The sequence below is a fragment of the Rhinopithecus roxellana genome, chromosome 12 (genome assembly GCF_007565055.1).
Source record: "Rhinopithecus roxellana isolate Shanxi Qingling chromosome 12, ASM756505v1, whole genome shotgun sequence".
In the NCBI taxonomy this organism is placed as follows: Eukaryota; Metazoa; Chordata; class Mammalia; order Primates; family Cercopithecidae; genus Rhinopithecus; species Rhinopithecus roxellana.
The window spans coordinates 111,355,854-111,372,657 of NC_044560.1; the positions used below are offsets into that span (position 1 = coordinate 111,355,854).

At 53.8% G+C, this 16,804-nt stretch overlaps 1 protein-coding gene across 1 annotated transcript; it reads right to left on the bottom strand.

Moving 5' to 3' along the window:
- Window positions 1-1,843: 1,843 nt before the first annotated feature.
- On the bottom strand, window positions 1,844-12,915 carry KIRREL2 (kirre like nephrin family adhesion molecule 2). Its single transcript, XM_010368777.2, has 14 exons — window positions 12,315-12,915; window positions 12,000-12,149; window positions 10,967-11,116; window positions 10,661-10,821; window positions 9,892-10,042; window positions 9,136-9,241; window positions 8,873-9,021; window positions 8,507-8,634; window positions 8,289-8,421; window positions 7,903-8,003; window positions 7,515-7,734; window positions 6,508-6,617; window positions 4,830-4,895; window positions 1,844-2,354 (listed from the first exon to the last, which is right to left on the bottom strand). Exons 1-14 carry the CDS (start codon window positions 12,838-12,840, stop codon window positions 2,019-2,021), a joined length of 2,487 nt encoding a protein of 828 aa, XP_010367079.2. The 5' UTR covers window positions 12,841-12,915; the 3' UTR covers window positions 1,844-2,018.
- Between the last annotated feature and the right edge of the window lie 3,889 nt (window positions 12,916-16,804).

The following is a 16,804-nucleotide window of genomic DNA, read 5'->3' on the forward strand; positions in this document are numbered from 1 at the left end:
TGCCATTTTCATGCCCATAGTCTCCCCTTCTCTGTCCCACTTCAGGGCTCACTCGTTCGTCTCCTCTAATGAGAGTGTAGAATTCTGTCTTTCCCAGGACCCCTGGGGCAGCCTTGTCACATGTGTGCAACTGTGTGGACATGTATGCGTGTGTCTGTGCATACATGCCAATGTGTGTGTCTTTTCTGTTTGCAACTCGTGTGTGTGTGTGTGTGTGTGTGCACGTGTGTGTATGAAGATGTATATTAAAAGAGTCCGGCCGGGCACGGTGGCTCAAGCCTGTAATCCCAGCACTTTGGGAGGCCGAGTCGGGCGGATCACGAGGTCAGGAGATCGAGACCATCCTGGCTAACCCGGTGAAACCCTGTCTCTACTAAAAAATACAAAAAACTAGCCGGGCAAGGTGGTGGGCGCCTGTAGTCCCAGCTACTCGGGAGGCTGAGGCAGGAGAATGGCGTGAACCCTGGAGGTGGAGCTTGCAGTGAGCCGAGATCTGGCCACTGCACTCCAGCCTGGGCGACAGAGCGAGACTCTGTCTCAAAATAAATAAATAAATAAAAAGAGTCCATGACTGGGCACAGTGGCTCACGCCTGTAATACCAGCACTTTGGGAAGCCTAGGTAGGCGGATCATTTGAGGTCAGGAGTTTGAGACCAGCCTGGCTAACAGGATGAAATCCTGTCTCTACAAACAAATACAAAAATTAGCTGGGTGTGGTGGTGTGCACCTGTAGTCCCAGATACTTGGGAGGCTGAGGTGGAAGGATGGCTTGAGCCCAGGATGCAGATGTAGCAGTGGGCTGAGATGGTGCCACTGCACTCCAGCCTGGGCCATAGTGCCAGACCTTGTCTCAAGAAAAAAAAAAAAGAATCTAGAGTGCTTTGCAGGTAGCGAGAGGCTGAGAGGTGGCTCACAGTTTTACTTCTATAGCCACCTCATAGGCTAGGGTAGAGGAGGGACCTTGGGACAGGTCTAATGGACCCCTTCCTTGATGCAGGGTAATAATGCCAGTAGACTCCCTAAGACACACTTGCCTCTTTGACTTTTTTTAATTATTATTAAACATAAATATTTTTATCCCAAGATTCCCCTTTGCCCCGACAGTGCTAATTCTCACCATATCCCCACTCCTTGGGTCCAAGTCTTTCTGAGTCTTTAGGGAAAGTGAAATCAAGATGTTGGCTATCTTGGGTTCCTAGGGAGTACACGGCCATCTTGGCTGCATTTCCATTGGCGGAGCAAAGTTCCCCTCAGGGAGAGCCACGGTGGGGCCTGGTATGCTCTTCATCTTCATCTATCCTATGCTACCTTTCTTCTCAGTGCAGATGGTCATCTTGAAATATCTTCTTTCAGTGGCTAGAAACAACTTCCATCCCACGGCCGGGCGCAGTGGCTCAAGCCTGTAATCCCAGCACTTTGGGAGGCCGAGACGGGCGGATCACAAGGTCAGGAGATCGAGACCATCCTGGCTAATACGGTGAAACCCCGTCTCTACTAAAGAATACAAAAAACTAGCCGGGCGACGAGGCGGGCGCCTGTAGTCCCAGCTACGTGGGAGGTGGAGGCAGGAGAATGGCGTGAACCTGGGAGGCGGAGCTTGCAGTGAGCTGAGATCCGGCCACCGCACTCCAGCCTGGGTGACAGAGCCAGACTCCGTCTCACAAAAAAAAAAAAAAAAAAAAAAAAAAAAAAAAAAGAAACAACTTCCATCCCAGTCCCAAACTCCCAGCACCTGCTGCCCTGTCCCCATCTCTCCTCAAAGGGCCTACCTGCCATCTTGAATCTCTTTTACACCAGGCATAGGTGGGCCTATTGGGTGGCCATGTTGCTCCCACTTGGGGCATCCCCTTTGACTGAGCTGACTGTATACAAATACTCCTGACAAATGTAATGATCTTTCCCTCCCCTAGTGTTCAATTTTGGAGGAGTAAGGTCGCCAACTTGTCCTGGCTCCTCAGAAATCAGGACAATCCATTATGGAAAGTTGGAGATCCCAGGACTCTTCCATTGGAGAGATGTCACACATGAGTCTGGAGACGCGGGTGGCTAGGTGTGGGGAAGACAGCATATGGGAAAGGAGGAGTCCCGGGGGCCAGATCTGGGGGCCCAAAGGATGTGGGTTTAATGTAGCTGGTGAAAGCTCGAGGGTGGGTTGTGGTGAGGTAGCCTGCCCGGGTTCTGTAAAGTCTGCAGGGGGGTACCATGCCCAGGTGTGGGTTGAAGTCATAGAAGGTGGGGGTCCCTGGGGGCCCAATGGGGGAGGGTGGTGGCAGGAAGAGGCCTCCTCCAGGGGCTTCGCCAAGGCTCAGGCTCACACTGACTCCTCGGACCTTGTAGTAACCGTTGGTTGGGTCCTGAGGGGACAAATGGGACTCAGTAAGGTCTGTGAGCATGCAGGGGGGATGAGGGTCACTGATGGAGAGACACTGAAATAGACCAGACCTTGAGAGAAACAAAAAGAGACAGGAATGGGCAGAGAAACAGAGACACACATGGACTGGGAGAGAGAGAAAGCGAGACAGAAGAACAGTGACAAGAGGCAAAGGGATAGGACATAGGCAGATAAAGGTGGAGACAGAGGGATATAGGCCTGCTGAGGGGTGTCAGTGTGGAAGATACAGAGGGAACAGGAGAGAGGCACTCACCTGCCCAACAGCCTCTAGGCTTTGATTCAGTGTCACGCCCTGTGTTGCTGCTCAAGGCATGTCACTAAGATAGAACTGAACCCTGTCCTCACAGAATCCCACACCAAGGGAAAAATGACAAATCATGAGACAGTACCCAGAGGGGTCAGGGCTGTGCCTGAGAAAGTCATAGGCAGTGACAGGGGCTGTGATGGCAGAGCCCTCAGCATAGCGAGCAGGATAAGGAAGCCCAGATCAGAGTGGTCATGGTTGTGATGGGTGGAACACAGGCAGAATGATCAGGCTGTCATGATGGAAGCATGTTGTGGGAAGTCAGGGACCCTGAACAGAGGGACCAGCTGGGGCCACAGCAGAGGAACATAAATTGTGAAGATATCACTTTAATATGGACATTTATCAGTTCCCAAATAGACTTTTATAATTTTTTATGCCTGTCTTTAATCTCTTAATCCTGTTATCTTCATAAACTGAGGATGTATGTCACCTCAGGACCACTGTGATAATTGTGTTAACTATACAAATTGATTGTAAAACATGTGTATTTGAACAATATGAAATCAGTGCACCTTGAAAAAGAACAGAATAACAGCGATTTTTAGGGAACAAGGGAAGACAACCATAAGGTCTGACTGCCTGCGGGGTTGGGCAAAAAGAGCCTCATTTTTCTTTTTGCAGAGAGCCTATAAACGGACGTGCAAGTAGGAGAGATATTGCTAAATTCTTTTCGTAGCCAGGAATATTAATATTAATACCCTGGGAAAGGAATGTATTCCTGGGGGGAGGTCTATAAATGGCCACTCTGGGAATGTCTGTCTTATGCAATTGAGATAAGGACTGAAATACGCCCTGGTCTCTTGCAGTACCCTCAGGCTTACTAGGGTGGGGAAAATCTCTGCCCTGGTAAATTTGTGGTCAGACCAGTTCTCTGCTCTCGAACAATGTTCTCTGTTATTTAAGATGTTTATCAAGACAATATGTGCACCGCTGAACATAGACCCTTATCAGTGGTTCTGCTTTTGCCCTTTGTCCTGTTCCCTCAGAGGCATGTAATCTTTGTTAGACCCTTAACAGTAGTTCTGCTTTTTGCCTTTTGAAGCAAGTGATCTTTGTACCTACTCCCTGTTCTCACACCCCCTCCCCTTTTGAAACTCTTAATAAAAACTTGCTGGTCTGAGACTCAGGTGGACATCACAGTCCTACCAATATGTGATGTCACCCCTGGTGGCCCATCTGTAAAATTCCTCTCTTTATATGGTCTCTTTTTATTTCTCAGCCAGTTGACACTTATAGAAAATAGAAAGAATCTATGTTGAAATACTGGGGGGTATTCCCCCAATAGAAGCATGGGCTTCCTGGAACAAGAAATGTCTGAGCTGAGACTGAAGGACTAAAGGAGGGAATTAGGTAGACATGGGAAGGAAGGTAGGAGTGTTTCAGGCCAAGAGAATGGCATGTTGGCTGGGTACGGTGGCTCATGCCTGTAATCCCAGCACTTTGGCCAAGGTGGGCAGATCACTTGAGGTCAAGAGTTCAAGACCAGCCTGGCCAACATGGTGAAACCCCATCTCTACTAAAAATACAAGAAAAATTAGCCAGCTATTTGGGAGCCTGTGGCAGGAGAATGGCTTGAACCCAGGAGGCAGAGGTTGCAGTGAGCCGAGATTGCACCACTGCACTCCAGCCCGGGCAACAGAGTGAGACTCCGTCTCAAAAAAAAAAAAAAAGAGAGAGAGAGAAAGAGAGAATGGCATGTGCTAGGTACAGAGGAGAGAGAGAAGTGCTCTGGCCCTGGGGATGGCCTGGAGTCAATGTGGCTGTCCTGAGGTAGGACCCCAGAGGAAGGACAGGTTTGGGGAGGTATGGGGCCAGTGTAGGACCTGGTGGCTGAAAGGGGGCTTGACCATGATGAGGAGAGCACAGGCACAGTGAGCCCCATCTGGGGCTCCAGATGGAGGCTGGGGCTGGGACAGATGTGTGGGCAGAGTCTGCAGATAGGCAAACTGAGGCTGGGAGCTAGGTGAGATGGTCCAGGGGGCAGGAGGAGTAGGGTGAGGAGCTGAGTCCCAGTTCTGAGGACAACAGAAGGAAAAAGGAGGGGACGGGCGTGGAGAGAGATGGAAACACAGTGAAGGGAGCCCCGCCTCTCCCAACAGTGAAGGGAGCCCCACCCCTCCCAACACTCACCTTGGTCTCCAGAGTCCCTTCCTCCTCCAGAACCAGATCACTGTGGTCAGTGTGCACAATGGGGCCCTGGGGTAGGGAACTTAGTGAGAAGGAATAGTCAGAGGATCTCCCCGCCCCAATGCCAGACCCCAAGGACCTTCAGCCAGCCAGTGGGGGCCAGGCAGGAGAGAGTAAGAGCACCTGAACGCTGAGGACTGCACTCAGGACAATAAAAGGGCTGTGAGAAGCCAGCGCGGTGGCTCATGCCTATAATCCCAGCACTTTGGGAGGCCACAGCGGGAGGATCACTTGAGGCCAGAAGTTTGAGACCAACTTGGCTAACATGCTGGAACCCTGTCTCTGCTAAAAATGCAAAAAATAGCCAGGCATGGTGGCAGATGCCTACAATTCCAGCTACTCAGGAGGCTAAGGAATGAGCACCACTTGACCTGGGAGGTGGAGGGTGCAGTGAGTCAGGATCATACCACTGCATTCCAGTTTGGACGACAGAGCAAGACTTTGTCTCTAAATAAATAAATAAAAGGCCAGGTGCAGTGGCTCACACCTGTAATCCTAGCACTTTGGGAGGCCAAGGCGGGCGGATCACGAGGTCAGGAGACCGAGACTATCCTGGCTAACATGGTGAAACCCTGTCTCTAATAAAAAATGCAAAAAAAAAAAAAAAAAATTTAGCTAGGCGTGATGGCGGGTGCCTGTAGTCCCAGCCACTCCGGAGGCTGAAGTAGGAGAATGGCGTAAAACCGGGAGGCAGAGCTTGCAGTGGAGCTTGAGTTTGCGCCACTGCACTCCAGCCTGGGTGACAGAGCAAGACTCCGTCTCAAAAAAAAAAAAAAAAAAAAAGTGGGGGGGCTGTGGGGATATAGTGGGCCTAGGGAATAATCGGGTCAAGGGCATGGACTTGGGTGACATTTGGGTGCGGGGTCACTGTTAAGACTAGAGCCCTCAGGCCGGGCGTGGAGGCTCATGTCTGTAATCCCAGCACTTTGGGAGGTCGAGGCGGGTGGATCACCTGAGGTAAGGAGTTCGAGACCAGCCTGGCCAACATGGTGAAACCCAGTCTCTACTAAAAATACAAAATCAGTCAGGTGTGGTGGCAGGTGCCTGTAATCCCAGCTACTCAGGAGGCTGAGGCAGGAGAATCACTTGAATCAGGGAGGCAGAGGTTGCAGTGAGTCGAGATTGTGCCACTGTACTCCACTCTGGGTGACAGAGTGAGATTCTGTTAAAAAAAAAAAAAAAAAAAAAAAAGACTAGAACCCTCCTACTTAACAACAACAACAACAAAAAAAATGGAGACAAGGTCTTGCTCCGTAGCCCAGGCTGGAGTGTGTGGTGCAGTCATAGCTCACTGCAGCCTCTACCTCCTGTGCTCAAGGGATCCTCCCACCTCAGTGTCCTGAGTAGCTGGGACTAGAGGTGTGTGCCACCATACCTGGTTCATTTTTTATTTTATCTTATTTTGTATTTTTGTAGAGATGGTGTCCTGCTATGCTGCCCAGGCTGGCTTCAAATTCCTGGCCTTAAGTGATTCTTGTGTCTCCACCTCCCAAAGTGGTATTACCAACGTCAGGCACCATGCCCAGCCTTAGAGTCCTGTTTGAATTTGGGGGCCCTCTTGGGACTGGGCTATTATTTGGGTCTGAAAGCACAGTCGCGTCTGGAGACCCTGGCATCCTACCCGTTCCTCGCGGCTGCCTGTCTCCTCTTCTTCAGGGCCTCGCGAACTGCAGCCGTCGCTGCTGCCGGGGATTCGCATCAGGTTCTTTTGCTCGGAGAAAGAGGCTGAGGCTGACAAACAGCGACGGGTGGAGTTAAGCGATGGGCGGGGTCACAATGTGTGCAGACCAATAAGCGGGAAGAGAGAGGACTGGGAACTAATGAGGCGGATCGGGTGGGGATGTTGGAAACCAATAAGAATCCTTCCCACCTAGGAATGTGACCCTGGGAAGGTCTGGTTAGGGCTTAAGGAGGGAACGAGAACCTGAAGGCGAGCTAAGCCCTGAGCAGAGCTGGAAATGGGACTGGAGCCAAGGCCCAAGGCCAGGTCAGGTCACTGGGCAGGCAGGGTGTGTGTGGGGCTGGGGCCTGAGGAGCTGGGAAGGGGCTCAGGCACTAACCCTTGCCGTGGCGCCAGCAGCAGAGGGCCACCCCAGTGATGACCATAAGGAGAGTCGTGGTGGCAGCGGCTACTCCGGCCACTATCTGCACAGCGGGCAGCAGGTCTGCAGGGAGCAGAGGGGACATCCTGAGAAGGCTGAGGGGGAACCAGGAAGCGGGGGCTCAGGGATTGAGTTTGGGATCCCTGGGTTCAAAAGGTGGCACATTTGGAGATCCAAAGGGCCTTGAATTTGGGGTTCCCCAAGTTTGAGAGTGAGTTTAAACTCCCTGGCTTTAGGAAGTCTTGGAGTTTGAGGGGTCTTTTACTTTGCAATTTGCTTTGCAATCGTTGGAGTTTCTCTTTTTGGGGTTCCTAGGTGTGAGGAGTCTCTCGGTTTAGGATTCAGAATGTGAAGGCATTTGTGGTTGGGGGGGTCTTGGGAATCAATGAGCCACAGTTTTGAGACTCCCAAGGTTTGGAGGTCTCTGCATTTGAGGGTCTGAGGTTTTGCAACCATCGGCTGGGGGATCCCTGAGTTTGTGGGGTTTAGACTCTCCAGATTTGGGGTTTTCGGGGGGGGGTCTCACCTCTACGGCCCAGGCTGGCCCGGGCACCTCCCTCACCCAGCCGGTTCCGGGCACTGCAGTTAAAGCTCCTGCTAAAGTCAGATTCCTGAGTCCCCGAAATGTGTAGCACAGAGATCATGCCCGGACCCTGTCCCCCGCGGCTCTCCGGGGCAGGGAATGTCTCCACCAGGAACCGGCCCCGCGACCCTGCCTCCAGAAAGCCCTCATCCCAAGACCAGACCTGGGGGCATAAAAGAGGGAGGACACCGAGGAGACTGAGGAGGGGAGGAAGAAGCAGGAGGGATGTCTGGGAAGTCAGAGATGGTCACATCACAGTAGTTTCGGGGGGCCAGTTGGGAGGTCAGGGATCACGGCTGGATGGGTCACGGGAAGACTGACATTTCCTTACCACGGCATCTGGGGCGGGAGAGGCGAAAACCAGACACTGGAGGCGAGCAGGGCCCCTCAGGAAGGCAGGCTCAGAGTGCAGGGCGGTCACTACTGGGGGAGCTGGGATGGAGACGGTGGGTCACTCAGAGGAGAGGCCTTGCTCTTCCCAAAGGCTGTAACAAAGCCTGGTCTGGCCAGCGCACTCTCCGCTAACCTTAATCAATCAGGCCATGCTGCCTCTAAACTCCGATTCCCCTAAAAGCCTCGCCTTCAATAGGTCGGTCTCCAGGACCCGCTGGGTGTAAAGCTCCTTCCAGGCCACTCCCACTGCATTAGCCCTTGCCCCCTCTGTCCACTCCCTATCCCAGAACGGGCTAGGTCCCCTATGAAGCCCCGCCTTCTCACCGTTCACAGTCAGCCGAGCCTCCGCAGCGCCGCCCCCCTGGCCCGAGAGCCCAGGCTCAGCCCTGCACACATAGTCGCCTGCGTCCTCCGGCCCCACCGACGGAAGGCGCAGTGTGGCTCCAGAGCCCAGCACCTGCGACAGGGAAGGGGCGTCAGAAGCCGGATTTGCAAGGAAGCCTGGTCCCCCGCCAGCCACCCCCTCAGATTTAGGGCTGCACCTGCGCGCCACCGCGGCGGGTCCAGGTTACGCGTGGAAGCGGATTCCCGCGCCAGGCACAGCTGAAGGAGGCGTCTTCCCCCACGTCCACGGACACGGGCTCCGGCTTTGCCTGCAGAATCGGCCCGACTGGACGAAGGAGATGAGGGGTCACAAGGCCGGGGAGGAATGCAGTCCCTGACGCGGGATCAGCCCCATAGAAACACCACACCCTCTAGGGCGCAAGAATATGCCCCAAGTCCACTCTCTCCTCCTCCTAATACCCCACGCCTACTCTCCCGGCCCCGCCCCCTCCAAGCCCCGCCCCTCAGCAACCCTGAAAGCCTCGCCCACCTTTGACCACACCCACAGCCCCGCCCCAGCTCACACAGCACATCCAGCGCAGTGCTGCGGTTGGCGCTACCCACGGCGTTGCTGACCTCGCAGGACACGGGCTCAGTCAGGAACGAGGCGTCTGCCACGACCTCCAACCTTGACCCTCGGGCCCCGAGCACCGGGGAGCCCCCTTTTGCCCACCTGAGGAAATGGTGGCGCTCTTAGCGTTGTCCCTACTCTCCGGCACACCTATTCAGGTCCCAGCCCTTCCCAAGCTCACTCTTGGGGCTAGGGAGAGGTGGTCTTCGTCCTCACCTGTAGCCTGTGACAGGAGGCTGGGCTGTGGCCTGGCACAGGACAGTGACCTTCTCTCCCTCCTGCACAGTGTGTGGTGAAGCAGACAGAGTCACCTCTGGGGGGTCTGTGAGGGTGGGGCAATGGTCAGGTGGGCAAGGACCAGGAACACCTCTGTCACTGGCCTAGGGGTCCAGTCCCTGGTTCCTCCACCCCGGGAGTCTGGGCCCCTAATCCGCTTCTCCCTTTGAGTCAGGAGTCTGGGCTTTCGGTTCCCAATTCCCCCAGTTACTTCTATCCTCTCCTACTCTCCCAGATGTGAGAGTCAAGGCGCAGCTTCCTCTTTCCCCAGGGACCCCAGCCATCTGTCCCCTCCTGCTTAGAGTCTCACTCTGTTGCCGAGTGGCACGATCTCAGCTCACTGCAACCTCTGCCTCCCAATTACAAGTGATTCTCCTGCCTCAGCCTCCCAGGTGGCTGGGATTACAAACATGTGCTACCATGCCCGGCAAATTTTTGTATTTTTAGTAGAGACGGATTTCGACATGTTAGCCAGACTGGTCTTGAACTCCTGAACTCAGATGATCCACCCGCCTCGGCTTCCCAAAGTTCTGGGAGTACAGGCATGAGCTACCATACCCGGCCCTCTCCTGCTCTCTTAGATCCAGGAATCCAGGTCTCAGGTTTCCTCATTCCCCAGGGGCCACAGTCCCCTCCTTCCTCATACCCCGGAGTCAGGGCCCCACACCCCTCTTTCCCAGGGCCAGCTGCACTCACACTGCAGGCTCAGTGTGACAGTTGTGTCCCTTCCCGCAGGCAGGGCCTGACTCCGGGCCCTGCAGACCAAGGTGGCTCCATCGTCATGGCTGGAAGGGGTCAGGGTTAAGGTGCTCTCCACTGATCCAGGGGTCCCTTCCTTCAGCAGGATCTGGAGGGATGGATAAGAATAATAATGCCATCTACCCCTTACATCAGGGGTGCCCAATCTTTTGGCTTCCCTGGGCCATATTGGAAGAAGAATTGTCTTAGGCCACACATACTAACACTAATGATAGCTGATGAGCTAAAACAGTTCCAAAAAGGTCTCATAATGTTTTAAGAAAGTATATGAATTTGTGGCGGGCCACATTCAAAGCCATTCTGGGCTGCATGCAGCCCACAGGCCACAGGTTGGACAAGCTTGTCTTACTTATATAGGGTTCACTATGTGTTGGGCACTCTTCTGGGCATTTATAAGTATTTATTTATTTAATCCTCACAATACCCTATGACATGCATGCTATGATTATTCCAATTGTATAGATAAGGCAACTGAGGCACAGAGAGGTTAACTAACTTAAGATCAATCAACTAGCAAGTGGCTGAGACATGATTTGAACCCAGGTAGTCTGGCCCTAGAATCTTTACCCTGCATCATATTTCAAGAGTGCAAACCCTTGAACCCCTGCCCTCCCATGTCTTCTTCTCCTTGGGATGAGCCTGTGGTCAGAGTGTACCCCAAGTTTCCCTGAATGGGCAAATGCTAGCACAGGAATTTGGACCTGACCTGATGGAAGGTGGTTCCATCCAACCGGACCCCATCTCGGAACCACAGCAATTCAGGGGTAGGGCGGGCATCCCCACGGCTCCGACATGTCAGGTTCACAGGAACTCCAGCAATGAGAGACACAGAGGGGCCGCCCAGCACCTGGGGGACTTCTGGGGGGACTGCAAGGTGGATTTGGGGTCAGAATGGATCCTGATCCTCTCAGCTCCAACTGACCACTCCCCTGGGCTCCCTGGACTCTGCTACTCACAGCTAGTACTGGCTGCCCCCTTGGGCTCCCAGGGGACAAGTGGGCAAGGTCCTTACCCAGCACGTGCAGTTGGGCTGGTCTCGAGCGGAGGCCTGCTTGTGTAGCCTGACATTCATATGATGCTTCATCCTCTAGCTCCACAGGCCTAATGTGGAGGTCATGCTGGCCATTGGCTGCATTCCCTGATATCCAGTACCGGGACCACCCTGGAGTCAGGGAGGAGGCAGCACACCGTGGTTCTGACTGGTCCACACATTTGGTGGTAAGACACTATTAAAGAGTGTGTACTGGGCCCATAGAGACTCTCACTCCCTCCCAACCCAGAGTCGCTGCAAACTTGGGGGTAATAAATTCAGAAAGGAAAGCAAGAAAATGATTGCCATAAAAGTTAGGTTAGATACTACTTCTGGAGTGAGGGGGAGGGGGGCTATGATAGGGGAAAGGAATACGGGGGCTTCTGGGGAGCTAGCAGTGGACTTGGGTATTGGCTATGTGAGTGTCTATATTATTTGGTAAACCTTCCGTTTATGTTTACTGTACTTTCTTGCATTTATGTTCTCTTTCTTTCTTTTCCTTTTTCTTTTTTTTTTTTTTTTTGAGACAGGGTCTTACCATTGCCTGGAGTGCAGTGGCTTGATCATGGCTCACTGCAGCCTTGAACTCCTGGGCTCAAGCAATTGTACCACCTCAGCCTACTGAGTAACTGGGACTACAGATGCACGTCACCACGCCTGGCTAATTTGTTTAAAATATATATTTTTTTTCTAGAGATAAGGTCTTGTTATGTTGCCCAGGCTGGTCTCAAACTCCTAGTTTCAAGCTATCCTCTGGCCTCAGCCTCCCAAAACGTTGGGATTACAGGCGTGAGCCACCGCACCAGGCCTATTTACTATTTCGCAATAACATAATAATTCCAAAACTCTATGGGTCACCCCCAAAGAAGCAGCTCAAAAATCAGGACTCCTAAATGTTTACCCAAGCTCATCAATTTCCCAAACTTAAAATGTCAAAATAGAAACTGTAGGTACAGCAGAGCCCAGCAACTCTACCCCTAGCCAGCCCATCCCAGCGTGGAGAGAACCGTCTTACCTGGCAGGTCCCTTTGGCCCCCTAGGGCCAGCCCACTCTTAGTCCACTGAACTAGCCCCCAGTAGGCGCCCAGAGCACACCGCAGCCGGGCTTCCTCCCCCAGCAGCACCACCAGGTCCTCTGGCTGTTGCAGGAAATGGGGCGACGGGCCTAGGAAAGTTGGGGGCAGCAGGGCTGAGCTTAGCACCTTCAAGAGCCCCTTCATTCAGGACCCAGGGGTCCCAGCCCCCAACTCTCTTCTCCCTAGTGAAGGGGCAGCCCGCAAGCAATACCCCCACACGCATCCCATATTCATCCGCTCCCCTCGTGCGGTACCTGCGCTCCCTCTGAAGCAGAAGAGCAGAACGAGGAGGGCGGGGACCCGCATCCTGAGCGTGTGTCCCCCAAGGTTCACGAGATTTGCCGTCGCACGGGCCTCCCCGTCAACTTCTTCCTCGGAAGCACTCCTCCTGTCACCCTGGCCCAGAGCCCCCTTCGCGCTCGACTCTTCGCCCCAGCCTAGAGAACCCCTGTCTCTGGCCTGGAGTCCTCCAAGTGAGCTCATCCGCAGCCTCTGACGCTCTGAAATGCCTGTCAGTTCCGCGCCCTGGGTCTCTGGGAGACCCCAAGAGGGCCTGATCCAGCTCGCCCCGCCCTGGTCCGCCTCCCGGGAGCTCCGCCCTCTTCCCATTGAGAAACTCCCGCGGCTGGACGCGGATGAATGGGGGATGCAGGGCGGGGTCCCTCGGCGGGTGGGCGCCCCCAGCTCAATTGGGGTCTGGGAGCCGGAACACCTGGGTTGGAGGAGGGGGTCCCGGCTAGGTTGGACACCTGCGCCCTGCCTGGGTTGAGGGGCAGGCATGAGGGTGAGGAGGAGGGAAAGGAAAGAGTGGAAGAAACTTGCTCAGCTCAGGTCCTGGAGGGACTGCGCTCAGTGGAAACCGAGCTATAAATGGGGGCCCCTGGGGCCTCGCCAGTTTCCGCGCCCTGGGGGAGGCGGGGTCCGGGGCTCCCCTGGCCTGCGGGTCGGGAAGAGGGCACGCCGATAACTGGGGGACAGTTGGGACCCCTGCCTTGACTCCCCCAGCCTCAAAACCCCTCCTCAAAGTGGGGAACAGAGAGCTGTTCCCTTGTTACTGCGGCAAACGTCCTAAGACCGAGGAATCCAGGACCCCGGCCCCTCCTTTCCCAGGACCCCGCAGTCCTGGCCCAGCCCCTCTCCCCACTGGGCCGGCCGGGCCCCTCGGCCTGGTTGCCGGGCGACGGCTGGGAGGCGGCGGAGCCGGGCCGGGGCAGGCAGGGAGGCTGGGAACCGCGCAGCTTGTCCTGACGGCTCCATGCAGCCCAGCTGGGGCGTTCCCACGCTGCGCAGCTGGCCGAGCAGGTGGGAGGGACCCCGAGCAGCCTGAAGGAGGGCTGGGGGGCTGGAACCCTGATCTGACATTCCTGGACCTGTAAGAACTGGGGGGTCCACATTCAGATTCTAGGCTGTTCTTAGGCTCAGATTCTGTGTCCCTAAATGGCGGGGTGGGGTTGGGAGTAGGGGTTGGACTTACAGGATTGTAAGGGACTGGTGGTTCAGGCCTTTGCTGGCTGAGACGCTGATGGCCTGATCTCCTGGTTCCTTGAGAGGCTGGAGACTCAACTCCTAGGTCTCCTGCCTGCAGCATGGTGCACTTGGAAGAGGGTGACAGGGGTCAGAATATCTGGTCTTAAGTCTTAGAGTCGGTGGATTTAACTGCCAATCTCTCCCCACCCCCACATGGGCCCAGGAGGATTTGGAAATCAGACGGTGAACATCTGTCCTAAGTCGTGTGTGTGTGTGTGTGTGTGTGTGTGTGTGTGTGTGTGTGTGCGTGTGTGTGTATGGGGCTGGCTGAGGGGGGTGATGCAGGGGCAGGTAGGGTGGCCAGGAGGATCAGAGGCCCAAATTCCTGAATCCTTGGAGAGAAGGGACTGAGACCCCAGGGTCTGAGAGGGAAGGGATCTGGGGGCCTACACTCCTGGCTTCTATGTGGCATATCTAGTGCCTGGATTTTGAAATAGGATGGCATGGGGCCGAAACTCCTGAGTCTTGGGGGGGAACTCAAGTAGTGGGATTGTTTTTCCAGGCACTTGATGCCGCTTCCCCTTCCTGGCTCTCTGGGGCGACGTACATGGAAAGATGGAGAGCCCAAGGTCCCAAGAGCACTCAGAGAAGGAAAACAGACAAGGTGAAGGGTGGAAGGTTTGTGCTAATTAAAGGCCCCAGCAAGGGACAACTTCATGCTCTGGCCCCTAGGGACACCATCTGGCAAGGGCTCCCAGGACAGAGCCACCCCCCGCCCCCACCTCGGCATCCAGCCCATTTCCCAGGGGGTGTAGGGGGCAATTGGGAGAGGGGAGGTGGGAGGAGGGCAAGGAGTCAAGCATTTGAGGGAAGAGGGAAGGCCAGCATGGAGGATGAAGCTGGGGGCTGGGGCCAGATGCCTCATCTCGTTCCTGGGGAAAGAGATGCAGGTCGGGGGGAGGTCTTGAGGAGGCGGGGAGAAAACTAGCATTTCCAGTTCCCGCAGGAGATAAGCAGGCAGAAGAAGCTTATCCCAGGCTAGTGTATATGCATGCGGGGAGGGCAGGCCCACCAGCATATGGTTATAAAATCCAGGGATGTGATGAGGGGAGCCACTCAGAGATGGAGAGACACGTAAGAGAAAGAGGCGTGGTCAGAGTGCGGCTAAGAACAAATATTTATGGAGCTCCCGGTGTGTGTGAGACAGAGTGTGGGGTGAGGGGAGCGACAGAAGTGAGAACAGAGACAGAAGAACAGAGACATGTAGAGATGGAGAGACAGTGAAATAAAGATTGACTGAGATTTAACCACTTAATACAGAGAGAGAGAGAGTCTCAAACAGATGGAGAAACATAGAAAGATAAATAGGCTGGGCACGATGGCTCACACCTGTAATCAATCCCAACACTTTGAGAGGCTGAGGTGGGCGGATCACCTGAGGTCAGGCGTTCAAAACCAGCCTGATCAACATGGAGAAACCCATCTTTACTAAAAATACAGAAATTAGCCAGGCGTGGTGGCGCATGCCCGTAATCCCAGCTACTAGGGAGGCTGAGGCAGCAGAATCGCTTGAACCCGGGAGGCGGAGGTTGCAGTAAGCTGAGATCACGCTACTGCACTCCAGTCTGGGCAACAAGAGCGAAACTCCATCTCAAAAAAAAAAAAAAAAAAAGAAAAAGAAAAAAGAAAAAGAAAAAAAAAGAAAAGAAAAAGAAAAAAAGAAAGACAAATCAATGGCTGGGTGCGGTGGCTCATGCCTGTAATCCTAGTACTTTGGGAGGCCAAGATGGGAGGATTGCTTGAGCCCAGGAGTTCCAGACAAGCCTGGGCAACATAGCAAGACACTGTCTCTGCAAAAACATTTTTTAAAAAATTAGCCAAGTGACCAGGCGCAGTGGCTCACACTTGTAATCCCAGCACTTTGAGAGGCCAAGGCAGGTGGGTTACCTGAGGTCAGGAGTTCGAGGCCAGCCTGGCCAGCATGGTGAAACCCCATCTCTACTAAAAATACAAAAATTAGCCTGGTGTGGTGCCTGATGCCTGTATTCCCAGCTACTCGGGAGGCTGAGGCAGGAGAATCACTTGGACCTGGGAGGCAGAGGTTGCAGTAAGCCGAGATCGTACCATTGCACTCCAGCCTGGGTGACAGAGCAAGACTCCCTCTCAAAAAAAAAAAAAAAAAAAAAAAAAAAAGCCAGAATGGTGATGTGGGCCTGTAGTCCCAGCTACTCAGGAGGCTGAGACAGAAAGAACACTTGAGCCCAGGAGGTTTGAGGCTGCAATGAGCCATGACCACACCACTGCAGTCCAGCCTGGGCAATAGAGTAAGACCCTGTCTCTACAAACAAATTTTTAAAAATTAGCTGGAGTGGTGATGCATACCTGTAGTCCCAGCTACTCAGGAGGCTGAGGCAGGAGGATCACTTGAGCCCAGGAAGTTGAGGCTGCAAAGAACCAAGATCATGCCACTGCCCTCCAGCCTGGCAACAGAGCAAGATTCCATCTCAAAAGAAAGAAAGATAAATCAAGATGGATAGAGGCAGGGAGAGAGAGAGACATGGAGAAGGAAAGAAGAGATGGGGGAGAGGGCAAGAAAAAGAGACAGAAGAAAGCTCATGCAGTCCTTGCCAAAGGGCACCCACTCTGGGCTCACACTGCACCCATACTGGGGGCCGGCAGAATTGGACTCTGCCTTTTACTCCTGCCCACACCCTGTGCACTCCCACGTAAGACACTGTCACACACACACACGCTCTCCATGTACTTATTACAGATCACAGTTCACTCTAACCTTCCCCACTCTCACACCCTCGTACACACACGCATATCTTCCCTCTCTCCTACACTCTCCCAGTCTCTCACACTCACTCTTGCATACTCCCCAGCAGAGATCCCTGACATCATTTAGTCGCTAATGTCTACTCAAGAAAGGAAGGGAGGCCAGGTGTGGTGGCTCATGCCTGTAATCCCAGCATTTTGGGAGGCCAAGGCAAATGGATCACCTGAGGTCGGGAGTTCAAGACCAGCCTGATCAACATGATGAAACCCCGTCTCTAGTAAAAATACAAAAATTAGCCAGGCCTGGTGGTGTATGACTGTAGTACCATCTCCTTGGGAGACAGAGGCAGGAGAATTGCTTGAACTTGGGAGGTTCAAGCCATGGGAGGTGGAGGCTGCAGTGAGCCGAGATCATGCCACTGCACTCCAGCCTGAGCAACAGAGCAAGACTACCTCGAGAAAAAAAAAAGAAAGAAAGAAAGGGACTTCCCAAGGTCAT